The sequence below is a fragment of the Stomoxys calcitrans genome, chromosome 4, assembly GCF_963082655.1.
Source record: "Stomoxys calcitrans chromosome 4, idStoCalc2.1, whole genome shotgun sequence".
Lineage (NCBI taxonomy): Eukaryota > Metazoa > Arthropoda > Insecta > Diptera > Muscidae > Stomoxys > Stomoxys calcitrans.
Genome location: NC_081555.1, coordinates 105,813,023 through 105,832,296, shown reverse-complemented (window position 1 = coordinate 105,832,296; position 19,274 = coordinate 105,813,023). Strand labels below are relative to the sequence as shown.

Here is a 19,274-nt window from a genome sequence, read left to right as displayed (position 1 = left end):
ATAGCCCTGACCTTGCACCATCAGACTACCATTTATTTCGATCTTTGCAGAACTCTCTACATGGTAAAACTTTAGGCAATGATGAGGCTATAAAATCGCACTTGGTTCAGTTTTTTGCAGATAAAGGCGTAAAAGTAACGATCTCAAGTCGGCAGCAATTGATGCGAAGACAAAGAAGCTTATAAAAATTTAGCCAATGTATGAATATATCATACGCTGTTTTAATAACAACATCGTATGTTAATTTTTGTTTTGAGTTTTTAATATTTATGCAATTTTATTTTTTACTTTTTATGTTATATTATTTTATTTGTTATAAAAAATTCTTTTTTTTTTAATTTTATTTTTTATACACATAATTTTTTGTATTTTATTTTTTTGGTTTAGTTTGATTGTTATTTGATCTTTACACACTTAAAAGTGATAGCTTTTAATCTATGGTTGCTGCTCGAAAAGTTGACATTTAAATCCAGGAATTTAAGAATATTGTTTTTAATTGGCACAACACTTCCACACATTTTAAATTTAAAGCAAATTCTAAAAAGTTTGAAATTCGTTTTTCTTTCTCTTATTAATAAACAATTATTTTTATTTTATAAATATGTAAAAATATTTAAAATATATTTTACTAATTTAAAAAAAAGAACTTAATAATATATCTAAATTTAAAAACAAATATTTCATTTCATAAGAGCACACAAAAATTGTACCATTTTACTTTCGATTGTTAAGTTACAAAAAATTATTAAATTTATTTATAAAAAAAATATATTATTACTAAAACAATTATTACAGCTAAAAACAATATTTATAGTTATTTTTATTAGCTTTTTTGAAATAAAACACACACACAAAGATTTAAAGCATTTTTTTTTGTACAAAACAAAAAAAAAATAATTAAATGAAAATTTTTTGAAGTAAAAAAGAAACCAACAAAAACATCAAATAATACAAAGAGCTTTGGTAGTGATAAGTGGCTGTGATGGTGGTTGGTTAAAGTTGCATGGCTATGGGTATGGTTATCAAACGTACCAAAGATGTAGCTAGGATGTCTATGACAGGAAGGGAGCCTGTTTTTTGTAATTATTTTTAATTTTTATAAATCATATTGATTTCAACTATTCAATGGAGTAATTTACAATCATTTTGTATACATATGTATAGGAAGCTCGTTTTAATTCGAACTCCTTTTCTACTGATCTTAACTGATTTTTTTGTTTTAAACCATAAAAAACTATCATTTTATTTTAATGAACATATATCTTATGAGAATGTGTGTTTTTTGTTTCTTCTTCTTGTTCTCGGTTAGTTTTTCGGTGTTTTTCTTCTTTGTTTGATTTACAGTGTTATTGATTTTTGTTTTTCTTTAAATTTTCTTATAAAATACATTTGTTTATATAAAATTATTATTAAAGTAATTGTTAAATTTTTGTAGATTTTTTTATATTTTTCATTTTTTTCTTCAATTTTTCGGTTTTTTCTTAATTTTTCGTTTTTGTAATAATAATATAAATAGTAAATTATTGATTTAACTATAAACTACTATCGCAGTCCATTTGTTGATGAGTATGTCATTTCTTTTTGATACGTTGGACAATCCACTCCAGACCTTGATAGAGACTGTAATACAGCAAAAATGGGAGACACAAACATTTAGTATCAATAGACAATCAAACAATCACTTGAGAATCGTGTAATTGATAGGAAGAGAATATACAAATCTAATCGTAGTTGAAATAAGGAAATCTTGAAAAAAAAACACACACACACACACACTTTTATTTTCAAATCTTATCTGAACAGCAGAACCTAGTAAAAAATGTCTTGAGACATGAAAATTTATGAAGGTGTATGGTGGGTATTTTGTTTTGTGGTTTGTTTCATTATGCATATGCAGTTACCATACAAGATAATGAAAATGCAAAATCATTTGATGACATTATTTGACTAAGATGAGTATTTTTATACCCTCCACCGTAGGATGAGGGTATACTAAATTTGTCATTCTGTTTGTAACTCCTCGATATAATCGTCTAAGACCCCATAAAGTATATATATTCTTAAACGTCATGACATTTTAAGTCGATCTAGCCATGGCGTCCGTCTGTCGAAAGCACGCTAACCTTCGAGGAGTAAAGCTCGACGCTTGAAATTTTGCACAAATATATCTTATTAAGGTAGGTCGGTTGGGATTGTAAATGGACCAAATCGGTCCATGTTTTGGTATTTCTGCCATATAAACCGATCTTGGGTCTTGACTTCTTGAACCACTAAAAGGCGCAATTCTCATCCGATTTGGCTGAAAATTTTCACGAAGTGTTTTGTTATGACATCCAACACCTGTTCTAGGTATGGTTTAAATCGGTTCATAATCGGATATAGCTGTCATATAAACCGATCTGGGGTCTTGACTCCTTGAGCTACTAGAGGGGGCAATTATCATCCGATTTGGCTGAAATTTCGCACGAAGTGTTTTGTTATGACTTCCAAAAACTATGTTAAGTATGGTTCAAATCGGTACATAACCTGATATAGCTGCGATATAAACTGATCTTGACTTCTTGAGCCTCTTGAGGGCGCAATTCCTATCCGATTTGGCTGAAATTTTGCATGACGTGTTTTGTTATGACTTTCTACTACTGCACAACGTATGATTAAAATCGGTACATAACCTGATATAGCTGAAATTTGGCTGAAATTTTACATGAGGTGTTTTGTTCTGATTTCCAACAACTGTGCTATGTACGGTCAAAATCGGCTCATACCTTGATATAGCTGTCATATAAACCGATCTGGGGTCTTGACTTTTTGACCCCCTAAAGGGCGCAATTCCTATCCGATTTGGTTGAAATTTAGCATGACGTGTTTTGTTCTGACTTTCAACTACTGCGCAAAGTATGGTTCAAATCGGTACATAACCTGATATAGCTGCCATATAAACCGATCTGGGATCATGACTTCTTGAACCTCTAAAAGGCGCAATTATTTCCCCATTTGGCTGAAATTTTTTACAACGGCTTCTCTGGGTTCCGTCTATAGCCGGATACAGCTCCCATATAAGCCGATCACCCTATTTTACTCCTTGAACTCCTAAAAGCCTCAATTCTTATTCGAATTGTTCCGAGCCGGACCATAACTTGATATTGCTCCAACACGAAATTTGATCGGACTTTTTAAATCCATTATCGGTCTACATAACCGTACACAGAAAAAAATAAAAATCGGTTTCAATCACGAAATTAATTAATTAATTTTTTAATTGAAACTGCCGCAATCACGAAAATAATAATATCAATAACAGTTTTTAAAAAAGGTGATTGAAAAAATTTTCAATTAAAAAAATTGCATATTCAATTGCATATTCAAATGAATAAAAATTTTAGAAATTTCCAATTAGACGGCCAAAACGTGCATTTGGGTGTTGGTTCTCCAGACACTTGGTGCCAAATAACATCACATTTGTGATATTGTCGCGATATACATGTTCTGTTGAAGGGCAGGATCCAGACCCAAAACCAAATGCTTTGTCCCTAACATTAATGTCAAATTCATACTCTTCTCATTCAAATTCCATATTGTGCCGAATGGGATACATGACTTGGTGGGAGTTTTTTTTGGAGGTGGGGCGTACCCAAAAATGTTGTCCCAAATATCAGATTCGTAATCTAATCCATTTGTCTTTCATTTGATATTCATGCAAATACAAATTTACCCATGGACATTCCATTAAAGAACAGGGGCAAACTTCTCACATATCAATGAGTGCTGTCCGATTCGAGATTAAGCTCCACCTTTTTATAGCCGAGTCTGAACGCGTGCCGCAGAGCGACACCTCTTTGGGGAGAAGTTTTTATATGGCATAGTACCTCACAAAAGTCGCCGGTATTAGGAGGGGATAACCACCGCTAAAATATTATTTTCTGATGTTCTCGCCAGGATTCGAACCCAGGCGTTCAGCGTCATAGGCGGACATGCTAACCTCTAAGCTACGGTGGCCTTTACTTTGATATATGTTATTCATCATGCCCAAATCAATAGGCATGTAATTTAGGACGGTTTTTTGTGGGAGAGCGGCAACACTTGGGGTTGTTCGTACGATTAGAGGGAATAAAAAATTTCGCTTAAATCGGTGGATCGATTTCTGAGATCTAGCGTTTCAGAAACTTGGGGAAAGGGGAGGGTTCGCCCCCTCTTTGGTTTTCAGAAAACGGGTCAAACTTTACCATCTGTATAAATTTCATGAAAATTATAATCAGAGGAAGTCAATTCAACAGACTCCACATTTTTTTAGCGTCTTTTGGATGCCCTCACTGTCGCTGGTTCAAAATTTTAGAGTGCTGCTTTCTGAGATTTTTTACCTTATTATTAGACCCATATTGCGAAGCTATGGATTCGAGAGCTATAGGTCGGAAGCGACAGAAGTCAATGTGTATGTCTATACTGATTGTCTTGTCATTTTGCCATGCACAAACGTCTATATAAGAGGTTCTTAAACTGCTACAACATCGCTCATATACCCTAATTAATATAAATTTGCACAGTGAATATCAAACATGACTGTTCAATTCAATTTCTTGTTTATAAATAGATAAAGCCGATATCTACTTCCTCATCATTATCAACATTTTCATTTCAACACTTACCCCTCGCCGGTTAACGCACAACACGCCTGTATGTGCCATTGATGTTTCTTTATCGATGTTAAATCCAATTGACGTGATATCTCCGCCGCTGACATTGAGCCTTTTAAATCCTACATAAAATTACAAAAACGGAAAACATTAAAAAAATTATATCATATCATAGCCAATGGATTTGTTCCAATGATTAAAACACCTAACAACTACCATCTTGAGTTCGGAACTAAAGTATACCAACCTGTTTATTAGCATAGACCAAGAGACTGGCTTTGCTTAAGTCTTCATGTTGCAGCATGCGATACAACTCCTCACGTGTCACAGCCAAACGTTCACGATCTGTAGAATCAATTACCATAATAATAAACTGTAGACGGGTAGGCAGGCAGACAGACAGGAGAATAAGACAGCATCAAAAAAAGAATAAAAGACAAAATTTTAGCTTCAATGATATTTAGATCAATTATACACTAAAAAAAAGTGAACTATAGTTTACGCAACTAAGGTTTCGGTTAAATGGGTAGAACACCACCAAGGTGAATTCACTTGAATGCTTGAAAATGCTTTTGGCACCATTATCTCGTTCAGAAGCTTACTTTTAAGATCAGTTTCGTCCCTGTATTTCCATTTTACTCAAAATTCTAAAAAATGTTATTATTTCTTCATTTGGCTATCAAATACTATTTACCGAGCTTGCATTGCTAACAGGGGTCGGTTTAAAAAATAATAGTGGTTCTTGTGTTAAACAACTTTAATTGGCTTTGACAGAAATTTTAAATACAGAACGCAGAATATATGGTTTTCGCAAAATTTAAGTGCCCTATTTTCACCGGGGTCAAACTCTACCATCTGTATAAATTTCATGAACATTATAATCAGAGGAAGTCAATTCAACGCCTACCGTTAAAAGTAGGAGTGGCATAAAACACATTGACTCCACATTTTGTCAGCGTCTTTTGAATGTCCTCACTATCGACAATCCGCTGAACGCAGAATATCGATCCACGCAGTTTCAATCTTCTGCGCTCATCCTAAAAGTTCTGACACCAAGTTTCGTGGTGTCTCCCACCACTTGATGTTTCCATCGGGCTTTTGGTCGTCCCGGCTTGCGTGTACCACCGTGTTTGCCTTCAAAAGACTTTTTTGCTGGAGCTTCTTCATCCATTCTGACAACATGACCTAGCCAACGCAGCCGTTGTATTTTGATGCGTGTAACTATGCTATCGTCGTCATACACCTCATACAGATCGTGGTTCATACGACGCCTATATTATCTATTAACGCAAACTGGTTCATATATTAACGAAGAATATTTCTCTCAAATACTCCAAGCACTGCCTCATCTGCTTTACAAGTACCCATGCCTCAGAACCAACAACACGGGTAATATTAGTGTCTTTTAAAGTGTAATCTTCGTCTGTAGAGAGGCCGCGTTGTTTCTAAACTGCTTACTTAATCCAAAGTAGCATCTGTTTGCCAATATTATTGTTCGCTTTATCTCAAAACTGGTGTCATTCGTTTCGATTACGGCGGTGCCGAGGTAGATAAAGTTCGAAACTTTTTCCATTTTCTTTATCTGCTCGGTTGTACAAAGCGTTTGGGGAGTTGAAACCATCCATTCCGTCTTATCTCTACTAACTGTCAGACCTATTTTCACTGACTCTCTTCCGATTCTTTCAAAGGCTGCAGTTACTATTTCCAGTGATGGACCCATGATGTCGATGTCGTCGGCATAGGCGAGTAGCATGTGTTCTCTAGGGAGTAGTGTGCTGTATCTATTTACATCTGCATTTCGTATAATCTTCTCCAACAGGGTATTAAAAGGATCAAACGATAGGCTGTCTCCTTGTCTGAAATTTGGTTTGGTATTAAATGGTTCCGAGAGATTCTTTCATATTCTTACTGGGGAACGTGCATCAGCAAGTGTCATCCTACAGTCTTATTAATTTTGCAGAGATATTTTGCTCAGACATGGTTTGAAATACCTTTGAACGTAAAGGGGTATCGAAAGCGGCTTTGTAGCCAACAAAGAGATGGTAGGTGTTGATTTGTCCTTCTCGGGTCTTTTCCAGGATTAGGAGCAGTTTGAATATCTGGTCTAGGGTGGTTTTACCGGATCTAAAGCCGCATTGAGAGGGCCCAATTATCTCATTGACTTTAGGTTGTAATCTTTCACATAGTACGCTCGAGAGTATCTTGTATGCGATGGGGAGGAGACTTATTCCTCTGTAGGTGGCACATTCCGTCTTGTTTCCTTTCTTGTGTAAGGGATATAGTATGCTGAGGTTCCAATCATCGGGCATGCGTTTTTATAGCCAGATTGCGCAGATAAACTGATGCATACGCCTTATCAGCATGTCGCCTCTGGTCTTAAATCGTTCAGCGGGTAACCCGTCGGCTCCTGCTGCCTTGTTGTTCTTTAGTCGAGTCACTGCTACTTGGACCTCATTCTGACTAGGAGGTAAACATTCTAAACCATCATCAGGGACTGGTTCTGCAGTATCCTCTTCGCCGCCAACATTGGACAGTTGGGTAAAATGTTCTTTCCATATCCTCAGCATGCTATCTGTGTCAGTTACCAGATTTCCTTCTTTGCCTCTGCAGGAAGATGTGCCTGCACCAAAGCAATCGGTTTGATGTTTAATTTTTTGGTAGAACTTCCGGACTTCATTCTGACTCCTGTACATCTCAATTCGCTTACGCTCACGTCTTTTCGTTTCCTTTTTCTTTCTGCGGAATAGATGTTTCTCCTCTCTCCTTTTCTCCCGATACCTCTCCTTCACTTGGCGCGTTGCTACGGATTGCAGGGTTGCTCTTTATACCACATTCTTGGCTTCAGTAGCATCTCGGCACTCTTGTCGTACCATGGGTTTCTTGGGGGAGCTTCCAGTACCCAAGTACGAATTTCGCGGCATTTTTCATGGAGTGAGCAATGGTTTGCCACTGTGCCATTATATCATCGGAACAATGAGTACTTTCATCAAGCTGAATGCTGAATGAATGCCTTCCATCCATCACACCGTGATCAATTTGGTTCCTCGTGTTTTGATCGGGTGACAGCCTTGTGGCTTTGTGAATATTTTTATGTTGAAATCTGGTGCTACTAACTACCATGTTTTTTGTCGCGCCGAAATCTATCAGCCTCAACCCATTACCGGACGTCTGAAGGCTAAACTTTTCGACTGTTGGACCAAAGATGTCTTCCGTCCCTATCTTCGCCATTAAATCTCCCAGAACGATTTTAATATCATGGACGGGGCAGCGGTCATATTCTCTCTAGGCGTTCGTAGAAAATATCCTTGGTCTGCTCGTCCTTGTCTTCCGTCGGGGCATGGGCACAAATAAGCCTGATGTTGAAGAATTCGGCCGTTTTTCTATTCCTTTGTTTCTCATAGTAGTTCTCATAGTTTTCCGGGGGCAGTTACACGCGCAGCGCCCCAACCGCATGGGCTTTGTGGGATCGCACATATATCCCTCGTTGTGGCGACACTCTAGCTCCAAGATCCGACGCTCGGATCCAACCGCCCCTAACCTGGAAACAGACGCTGATGTTGCCCATTGGTTACTTGAAGGCCCTATAACTCACCTTGTCATCTCGAGTATCATTGGCACTCAGTATTTAATTAACAGCCAGTGCCACCTGACTCCTCACTTAAACTCTCCTCTCGAAAATCGCTAACTGCCCGCGGCCGCATTTGCAGCTACGTGAAGCTATGTGCTTTTCGGGCGTCTCCTTCCTCGCTGTCCTTGTGGGTTCCAGTCTAGGCCATTTCTCGCTATATCATCCCGCGGATTTCTACATCGAAAGGGGAAGTGTTTGTTCTCGTATGAAATTTTTTATTTAGAATACGGTTTGACCAGAAAATTCTAAGTATTTGTCGTAGGCTGCGATTTATGAAAACTTGGACTTTGCGGGTAGTCGCTTGTGTCAAGCTCCCAGTTGTACAACCATATAATAAAATAGATTTCACACCACTGTTGAAGACCCTGACTTTTGTATTATGTGAGATGTCACTGCATTCCCAAACTTTGTTGAGGTTAAGAAAAGCGCTTCTGCCTTGTTGATACGTACGCCTCTACCGACATGAAATCAAATTCTTCAGGATCAGACCCAAAGGGAAACGAATACTTGATCCCAAAGTGCGGGTCGTGAACACTCCAAATGATGTGTCTGGCTAGAATAGACGACTCAGTCATTGTGTCCGTCATGGCAGGTCGCTGTCTGATCGGTAAACATGCTGACAGATTAAAGCGTGCAAGTAATGACATCAGCAAAAGCTTTGAGGACGTGGAGGAAGAGGAGACTATAGAATATTTTCTGTGTGGCTTTTCCGTACTGGTAGGCTCGGTAAGGATGTGGAGGGGACCTGCACACTGTGCTAAATTTCAACGAAATCGTGTAAGAAATGTGACGTTTTATGGGCCCTTAACCTTAGATCGGTAAGCATGCCATCTATATCCAAATAAAACCTGATGAGGATCATACTCGGCACTGAATTCGGAAGGTCTAACACGACTTACTGTGCCAAATTTCAGCGGAGTCGGGGTTGTATTACCCAACTTTTATGGGCCCCACGAATTTATATCACTATTATCACTTTATCAACATAGAGTCCGATATATTCCATATTCCAACTTAACCTACCTATAAACAAAAAGACTGTATGTGCAAGGTTTTAGCTCAATATGTTGATTTTAAAATACTGTAGCGTGATTTTATGGATACGCCGGACTATAGTGCAGCGATTAAAGCTTTTAACTTGAAGTTAATTAAAAATCAATTAGTAATTAATTTTAGATTAAAATCGAATGCTATATATAGCCCAGACACGCATTTTAATTCAGATCTGAGAGCATGTCATCGTAGTGAATATTTCTGAAAACTTCTGCGTGGATTGTTGTACATTTTGCAGCGAAGAAATGGTTGCCAAATATCTAATAATAGTGATGTTAATGGCTTTGTCAAAATCAGTCCAGGTGAGTCATCAAAAAATGAAAAGTGGACCTATATACGCAATAAATTCTTCATGTTTTTCCAGGCTGCAAAGACCAAGTTCACTTTCGATATACAAAATGTTACCTGTACCATACATAACAGTCGAACAACCATATTTATCTGCCATTTACAGAAACGATCGGAGAATAACTATGTCCTCAATGTATGGTTTCAATTCCAAAGCCAACTATCCGAAAACCTCGATGCTGAAGTTATTGTCACTGCCAATTTACCTAAAACATCGAGAATTATTAAATTTATAGCAATCCGAAGTAATTTTTGCAACGTATTGGCGAATATGCAGACTATTCCAATTCTAAACGAAATCCTTATTCAAGCGATGAGATATACAAATGCTCCTTGCACGTGTCCCTTCAACGGGGTAAGTAAGGGAAATAAAACTAAATGTTGTAAAATAGATTCATTTTGTTTTTAAATTTCAGAATACCCTCTACAACATTACAAATTTCTTAATTACCCCAAAACTATTTCCCACATATGCACCAACCGCGTTCTTCAACTTTTCATTTTCATTATACGAGAAAAATAAACAGATCACCAATTTCTTTGCGCAAGATTCTACACAAAGAAAATAGGAAACAAATTGCAAAAAAAAAAATCTACAATGCAAGAGATTGAAGTTGTGGAGAATGAAATGCGAATGTATAATGAAATGTTCCACAGGAAAAGAATTGTATAGAATTTAACACTCAAATGTTGTAAAAAACAATTCAACATTTTTGGAATTCATGTTTCGAATTTCACTAATTCCCATCTTTTGGAGCTTTTATAAACACTTTCCCAGAAATATTTGTAGACTAACAAAAATTTGTTTTTTTGGCAATTTATTCGAACAATAAAGATAGAATGACAAAGCAGTATGTCTTTTATTAGTTTTGTAGCACTGTAGCAGTGCTAGGAACCTTGCCCTGTCCGTACGTCTATCTTATAGCACTCTAACTTTTGAACGAGTCATGCTAGCCGCCTTGAAGTTTTACCTTGTTTTTCTCTGACATTTTGTTTTAAAGTCGTCAACACCACTCCATATATTTTCCGTTAAGAATTCGAACATACTTCGGATCCGAATTCGGATGAATTTTCCAACTTTCTTACAGACTTCTGACCGAATTCTGAACATATGGTTCACTGGGATGCTGAGTAAGCGATAAATGTATGTCGCTTGACCAGGGCTGCGGAGTCGGAGTCGACCAATTTCGTCTGGAGTCGGAGTCAATTTCGAGGAAATTTTTTCGACTCCGAACACAGTAATAGAAAATGTTTCAAAACAAAATTACATTTTTTTAAAATAAAAAATATAATGTTGTTATTTTTATAGTAGACTGTTGTATTCAAGATTGCTGTTTTTAAATTCAAGCTCGTGGTATTTTTGTTTTTTATTTATTGGGTTGCCCAAAAAGTAATTGTCGGTAATATACAATAGTAGTAATATAGTCGGCGTTGACAAATTTTTTCAATGGCTTGTGACTCTGTAATTGCATTCTTTCTTCTGCCAGTTATCAGCTGTTACTTTTAGCTTGCATTAGAAAAAAAGTGCGCGAAATTTTGTTTACATTTGTTTGTTTGGCGTCAATTTTAATATAGGTACCACATGTATTGAAAGAAATTCATTTGACAAACCGAATCAACGCTTGTGATATGCACCTTAAACGCAATGAATTCGATCCGTTTTTAAAACGAATCATAACTGAAGATGAAAAATGGATTGTTTACAACAACGTTAGTCGAAAACGTAACATGGTCCAAGCATGGTGAACCAGCTCAAACCACTTCAAAGGCTGATATCCACCAAAAGAAGGTTATGCTGTCTGTTTGGTGGGATTGGAAGGGTGTGGTATATTTTGAGCTGCTTCCAAGGAACCAAACGATTAATTCGGATGTTTACTATCAACATATATGAGGCTATAAAATCGCACTTGGTTCAGTTTTTTGCAGATAAAGGCCAGAAGTTCTATGAGCGTGGAATACTAAATTTGCTAGGAAGATGGCAAAAGGTTATCGAACAAAATGGCAATTATATATTTGATTAAAGTTCATTCTAAGTTTTATTAAAAATGCATTTACTTTCTTTTAAAAGATCCGCAATTAATTTTTAGGCAACCCAATAAATTATATATCGATATTTCGTATTTAAAAGTAATGGTTTGTTTTCATTGGATTATATCATATCTTGATAATTCACTCCATTAAAATATTAATAAATAAATTAGCTTGAATTGAAAAACAGCAAAATTAAAAAGTAAAACCATTCAAAATTTCAGAGAAATTTTTTTAAGAGAATGTTAGGTTAGGTTTAAGTGACAGTCTGCCATCAGACTCACATAGTCGTTTTCGTCCATTGTAATACCAAAGGTACAGAAGACGGAAGATGCCTTCTAGTTCCTACCGTTCGAGATCGCTTTAAAAGCCCAATAACTTGCGAATGTTCACATCCGCTAAATCAGACAGGTTCTCAAAGAAATGAGAACCTAAAGTGGAAATCCTTCTAACTGCTAGTGTGGGACACACACACAGAAGGTGTTCTATAGTCTCTCATTCTTCGGTGTCCTCACAGCTTCTGCAAAAGTCGTTGCTGGCAACCTTCAGTCTGTCAGCATGTTTTCCGATTAGACAGTGACCTGTCATGACGAACACAATGACTGAGATGTCTGTTCTAGCCAATGACAGCAAAGCGGTAGACCTCTTTAAGTTTAGATTAGACCACATAGTTTTGGAATGAAAACTTAGCTTATATGTCGCTAGAGGCATACCCATAGATTCCAGTATCCCTGGAATGTGTAGGGTAGTTCCTAGTCTTGCAAGCTCGCTTTCCAATTCCATGGAATATCTCTGTGGCCCGGCACCAAAAACAGGTGAATTTTAAACTGTTCAGCCATCTCCATCTCGTTGAGAGATCTGCGAAAGTCGAAGTCGGCTTTTGTGTTCAGAAATACATTCTCCAGGGATTTAATGGCTACCTGGCTGCCATTCCACCACTTCCTTAATTGCAAGGATCGCTGCTTGATAACCTCTTCGATATGACCAGTTGTAGATCTTTTAAGTACACCCCAAAGCCCACCTGGTCGTTTAGTTTGATCCATCCGTATAGAAGTCTATGTAACTTCTGTTACCAGGGATATCGTAGTTCCAATCCGCTCTATCAGGAGTACAAAATGTATGCCAAATCGGATGAGATTTGCGCCCTCCAGCGGCTGAAGAAGTCATGATCCAAGATCGGTTTATAGGGCAGCTATATCAGGTTATAAACAGATTTCGACCATATATGGCATAGTTGTTGGAAGTGATACCAAAACACTACGTGCATAATTTTAGTAAATTCGGACGAGAATTGCGCCCACTAAAGGCTCAAGAAGTCAAGACCCAAGATCGGTTTATATGGCAGCTATATCAAAACAAAGACCAATTTGATCTATTTGCAATTCCCACCGACCTACAGTAATAAAAAGTATTTTTGCAAAATTTAAAGCTAGCTTTACTCCTTCGAAAGTTAGCGTGCTTTCGACAGACACACGGACAGACGGACGAACATGTCTAGATCGACTTAAAATTTAATGACGATCAAGAATATATATGGGGTCTTAAACGCATTTTTCCAGGTGTTACAAACAGAATGACGAAATTAGTGTACCCCCCCATTCCTATGGTGGTATTATTTTCCGTGCCAAGCCCCTAAGTTGGTTCATGTCTGGTATAGCGTCCCCACCTAAGTGCCGGTATCTGTTAGACGCTAAAGCCGAGCAATTACAAAGGAAATTGTCCAACGTCTTATTATCTTCCTCGGATGCCCTACATATGCTATCACTTGCCGCACCGATTTTACATAAGTGAGCTCGTAGTCTTATTCGACCTGTCATGATACAATAGCTTTACTGACCTCCTTCTTACTTCCTTTCAGTAATAGCCTCGTCTTCTCACGATCTTGATCCCCCCATAGGATCTTAGCCGTACCGGCCGTTTCGCTCTCCACAGGGTTGCATGCGCATTCGTCGCCCACGCCTTAAACTTAGACTGCGTCGACCCAAAAGGCTTCAGGCTAATCAAGTTTATTGACGGCTGTCCTCTGCCTTCACCGCCAAATCGTCTGCCCTTTCATTCCCCCTTACGCCATTATGGCCCGGCACCCAAACGATGCGGATTTTCCCATCCTCAGAGAAGGCGTTAATCTCTTTCTTACACTGCAAGACTGTTCGTGACCTTACCTGGTTGTTATTGCCATGGCAATTTTACTGTGAGTTACGATGTTCACTCCCACAACATTCTCGCGGTAGCACCACACTACCTCACGCATACCATGATTACCCGGATCTCCGCCTGTAGGACCGTATTATGGTCAGTCAGTGGTACAGTAATTTTTATCTGAGTTAATTAAGATTGTTAATAAAACCTTATCAATACCATTGTCTAACAGTTTTCTCGTTTGTCACACTCATAGTCCACAGCTTGTTCACTTGTGCTGTATGTACCATAAACTTCAAGCGAATTCTCCTAAATATTCCAACTTATTGTGTTATTGATCTTAATATCTAATCTTTCTAGTTCACATTTTTTTCAGTGCATTTAGTTAGTTAACATTTCTTTGTTGACATACCTCTGTGTTTGTGTAATATGTACTCCATGCCGCTCGTAAACTCTGTTGTCCCCCCAAATCCCATACCAGGAAGTGTATATTCCGCCAAACCACCTCTTCGACATTTGATCCAATGGTGGGTGATGTGTGGACGACTTCATTCATAAGAAATTGATAGAGTATTGTTGTTTTGCCAGCATTGTCTAAGCCAACCATAACTAATTTATGCTCTGTAATAAAATAACAACAACAATTCAAATGGATCAATTATTATTGGAATGTTTGAATTTAATAGTATAGTGATAACGATAGAAGATATAAAAATACAACTATTAACATATGTTTGTAGGTAATAATGAACGTTTACAAATCTAAACTTTCCACTATGGAAATTACTTTACATAGTAAACGATATCTTTTTAGGTTTATCGATTTCAACCAGTGTGTATGCCAGTGCATTTCGATTTCAACAAATGCAATGGTAAACAGTTCCGGGATTAAGGCATTTGTGGTATGGGAATACACTGCAAATTTTTATATGAACATTTAGTTAAGCAACAGTGTCGAAAGCACTATTTAAATAATTAACTAGAATCCAAGTAAAGAAAATTTAAAGTGGTTCGAGTTCTCTATGAATTCAGAACAACTAAAACGATATTTAAGTTTAAACAAATAAAAACTTGAAAACATATAGTTCCTGATAATAATAATTATAAGCCTTAGTGTATATGCGGTTTACTTTGAAGACAGCATATCGGCAGAAAAATTTGTTAAAATAGCTATTTTTAGTCTTCAATCTTAGTTTTTACTCCAATTAAGTAAAAAAAATCTCAAATCAAACATAGAATGACAACCCCAGCACTTAAGAATATTTGACAGCATACATATAAAAAAATATTGGGAAGTAAAAATAAATGCCACAAACATAGATAAGATAAGAAATAACATTTAAAAAAAACCTATGTTATGAATCTTAGGGATTGTGAAACAATAATTTGCTTTTGAAAATAAAAGATGACTCCCTTGTATTTATAAAAAAAAAAAAAAAAAAAAAACAAGTTCGGCTGGCCCGAGTTTTATATACCCTCCACCATGGATCGCATTTGTCGAGTTCTTTGCACGATATCTCTTTTTAGGCAAGCAAAGAATAATAGATAAGAATTGTTATGCTATTGGAGCTATATCAAGTTAAAGTCCGATTCGGACCCTAAATGATTTGAATGTTGAAGACCATAGTAGAAGTCATTGGGTACTATTTCAGTCCATTCGGATAAGCCTTGTAGGGGCTCAAAAAGCATAATCGGGAGATACCATATTGGACACATATGTTAAAGGTCATGGGAGAAGCCGTTGTAAAAATTTCAGCCAAATCGGATGAGAATTGCTCCCTCAAGTGGCTTAAGATGTCAAAATCCAAGATCGGTTTATATGACAGATATATCAGGTTATAGACAGATTTGAACCATACTTCGCACAGTTGTTGCAGTTCATTACAAAACACTTCGTGCAAAATTTTATTGAAAGTCATAACAAAACCCCTCATGCAAAATTTCATCCAAATCGGATGAGAATTGCGCCCTCTAGTGGCTTAAGAAGTCAAGACCCAAGATTGGTTTATATGGCAGCTATATCAGGTTAAAGACAGAGTTGAACCTTACTTCGTTGGAGGTCATAACAATACACCTCATGCAAAATTTCAACCAAATCGGATGAGAATTGCACCCTCAAGAGGTTCAAGAAGTCAAGATCCAAGATCGGTTTATATGACAGCTATATCAGGTTATGGATCGATTTAAACCATATGTTAGGTTAGGTTAGGTTGAAAAGAGGCTGCAGATATTAATCCGCCCCATGCCACTACGGACATACACCTAAGCCAGTAATCACTCGGACTGCGTCGACCCGAAGGGCTTCGGGTTAACCAAGTTTATTGACGGCAATCCTCTGGCCTTCACCGCCAAATCGTCTGCCCTTTCAATCCCCCTTATTCCGTTAGGCACCCAAACGATGTGGATTTTGCTATCCTCAGAGAAGGCGTTAATCTCCTTCTTATACTGCAAGACTGTTCGTGACCTTACCGTCCTGGTTGTTATTGCCCTTATGCCAATTTTACTGACGGTAAAGTTGTTCACACTCGACGTCCTCGCGTTAGCACCACACCACTTCACGCATTCCGTGATCGCCCGGATCTCCGCCTGCAGGACAGTATTATGGTCAGACAGTTTAAAACAGATCTCAGTCCCTGGGTTCACAATGTAAACCCCCAGGCCCAATCTGTCCTCTAGCTTTGATCCATCCGTGTAACATGATCTTCCAGATGGCAATACTAGGGTTCCGTCAATCCAAGACTGTGTCGATGGCAGCAGTGATTCGCACTGGATTTCAAGGTTCATCTCAGGTATCCGATCGGAAATCTCTTCCCTTTCTCCCAGGTTTCCTATCATCACCTCGATTATACCACGATGGTATGAGCTGCTCCCATCCTCAATCCGTTCTCCCATCGCCTTAAGTCTCATAGCCGCAGAGGTTGCCTCAGACTTAATCTGTATGTCAATAGGTCTGATATCTAGAATAGTCTCCAATGTCCTAGTGGGTGTGGTCCTCATCGCTCCGCCTATACCAAGACACCATGTTTTCTGAACCTGTTGTATGGTCCTTATGTTGCACTTTTTCTCCATAGCAGTCCACCAAACTTCTGAGGCGTAAATAAGTATTGGTTTAATCACGCTGCTGTAGAGCCAGTGGACTATCCTCGGATTCAGACCTCATTTCGAGCCTACGGCCCGTCTACATAGTGCTCAACATTCTGTGAGCCTTTTCAGTACGCTCCTAAATGTGACACTTCCAATTCAGTTTCCTGTCCAAGATCACACCTAAGTATTTGACCTTGTCCGATATCGAAATCGTCTAATTGAGGAAACGTGGTGCGTTAAATTGGCCCACCTTCGTCTTCCTCGTGAACAGGCATATTTCGGTATTCTCTGGGTTAACATTAAGACCTCTGGGTCTAGCCCAGTAATATGCCATATGCGAGACCCTTTCGGCCCTTCTGCATAGCTCGTTCGTATCCTTACCCCTTAGAAGTATTATAACATCGTCTGCGTAGCAGATGAGTTCAAATCCCTCCTCAGTCAGCATCCGTAATAGGTTATTTATGGAGGTCACCCATAGGAGTGTCGATAAAAGGCCCCCCGTTGGCGTGCCTCGTGCCACTTTCTCCCTTATCTTTATGCCATGGGAAACATAATTTATCCACCTGTTCCTTAGCATATGGATTTGAACCATACTAAGCACAGTTGTTGAGAGTCATAACAAAACACTTTATGCAAAAGTTCAGCCAAATCGGATTAAAATTGCACCCTTTAGTGGCTCAAGAAGTCAAGATCCAATATCGGTTTATATGGCAGCATATCAAAACATGTACCGATATTTACAATCCCAAATGACCTACACTGATAAGAAGTATTTGTGCAAAATTTCAAGTGCCTAACATTACTCCCTCAAAAGTTTGCGTATTTTCGAAAGACGGACGGACATGGCTAGATCAACTTAAAATGTCATGATGATCAAGAATATATATACTTTAGGGGGACTTAGACTAATATTTTGAAGTGTTACAAACGGAATGACGAAATTAGTATACCTCCATCCTATGGTGGAGGGTATAACAATTTAATTTGAAGAAGATCAAGAAAAGTGGCATCATATCATACTTGTAAAGTGCAAGTTTCAAAACCAATTAACCCGCATTTACTGCAGCCATCATAAGAGGCATTGAGTCAATGTGTGAAAAGTATGTCGATTCCAATTACCATAGCAAAATGTTACAAAATTACTCGTCATGGCAAACATGGAAATATTTATGTGTGGGATGATGACACTCAGTGTCTATGATGATGGGCGGAGCTGATGGTAGTGTTGTTACTGGATTAAACAACGATTAATTGCCGCTGTCGTTTAATAGTCATATATTGTTTAAGCATATGCTGTCACAATAGAAACTCACAGTAGGGTCATAGTTTTGGAATGAAGGATCTTTAAATGACAGATAACATTTTTAAGGAATTTTTCGTTAATTTCTCTACGTATACCGAGCTCCCTCAACCAATGTACAAGCTTGAACCTTGGCGGCGCAGCACCAAATATAGACCTCATTAGATTGCATAGCCAGCATCGCTTCAATTCCGAAGTCTTTAAAGCAAAAGTTCGTGGAAATTTTGGCTTTCGAAAAATGTCATTAAAATTTTGAAGTTTTGTGCCTGTTAGGGCAAAGATCATTTATTCCATAATTTTTCGTTTGTTTCGCTTTCGAAACCAGCTTAATGATCGAAGATTTTTCTTGCAATGGAAAAGCAAAGCCAGAGATCACTACACATCAACCAATGGGAGGCGTTTCATCCTGGGTTAGAGGACTTTTCAATCACATTAATTGTGGAGGCTTCAATAACAATGCATTGGTAGGTCAGTCTCGGTGCCAGGTAGTCCGAAAGCTTCTTTACACACTATCTGTCCGTGAGCTTCTTTACACACTACACTATAAGTGTAAGTATAAGAAGAGAAAAAGTCTGCTGATAATAACAAACATTATCTGCTGACAGTTCATAGTTGATTTTGCTGATATGTGGATGCTTTGTTTTAGGCAGGGCTGCGGAGTCCGAGTCTTGGAGTCGAGCAATTTTGCCCGGGGTCGGAGTCTTGTTAATTTTCTCGACAAAGTAGTAAAAATGTTTCAACAAAAAAATTAAATTATAAAAATTTTTAAGATGAAAAAATAAAATGTTTTTCTTTGTATTGTAGACATTTGTGTTCAATTTTGTTGTTTTTAAATTCAAACCAGCTTAATGATCGAAGATTTTTCTTGCCATGGAAAAGCAAAGCCAGGGATCACAACACACCAACCACTGTGGAAGGCGTTTCGTCCTGGGTTAGGAGACTTTTCAATAACATTAGGTGTGGAGGCTTCGAGGAGCATACATTGGTAGATCGGTGCCAGGTAGCCCGAGACATGCTGATAATAAAAAACAATGTCTGCTGACTGTTCATAGTTAATGTTGCT

General features: G+C 37.9%; 1 protein-coding gene across 8 annotated transcripts in view; it reads right to left on the bottom strand.

Annotated features, from left to right (window-relative positions):
• Positions 1 to 1,229: 1,229 nt before the first annotated feature.
• The window catches only part of LOC106085898 (ADP-ribosylation factor-like protein 5B), a 60,093-nt gene continuing 42,048 nt past the window's right edge, over positions 1,230 to 19,274 (bottom strand). For all 8 annotated transcript variants that reach the window (XM_013250360.2, XM_013250355.2, XM_013250362.2 and 5 more), the window contains exons 3-6: positions 14,240 to 14,448; positions 4,879 to 5,004; positions 4,644 to 4,753; positions 1,230 to 1,620 (exon numbers count right to left, since the gene is read on the bottom strand). In XM_013250360.2, the coding sequence (XP_013105814.1) occupies positions 1,572 to 1,620; positions 4,644 to 4,753; positions 4,879 to 5,004; positions 14,240 to 14,448 (494 nt within the window). In that variant the 3' untranslated portion in view covers positions 1,230 to 1,571. The remainder of the gene's footprint in view (positions 1,621 to 4,643; positions 4,754 to 4,878; positions 5,005 to 14,239; positions 14,449 to 19,274) is intronic.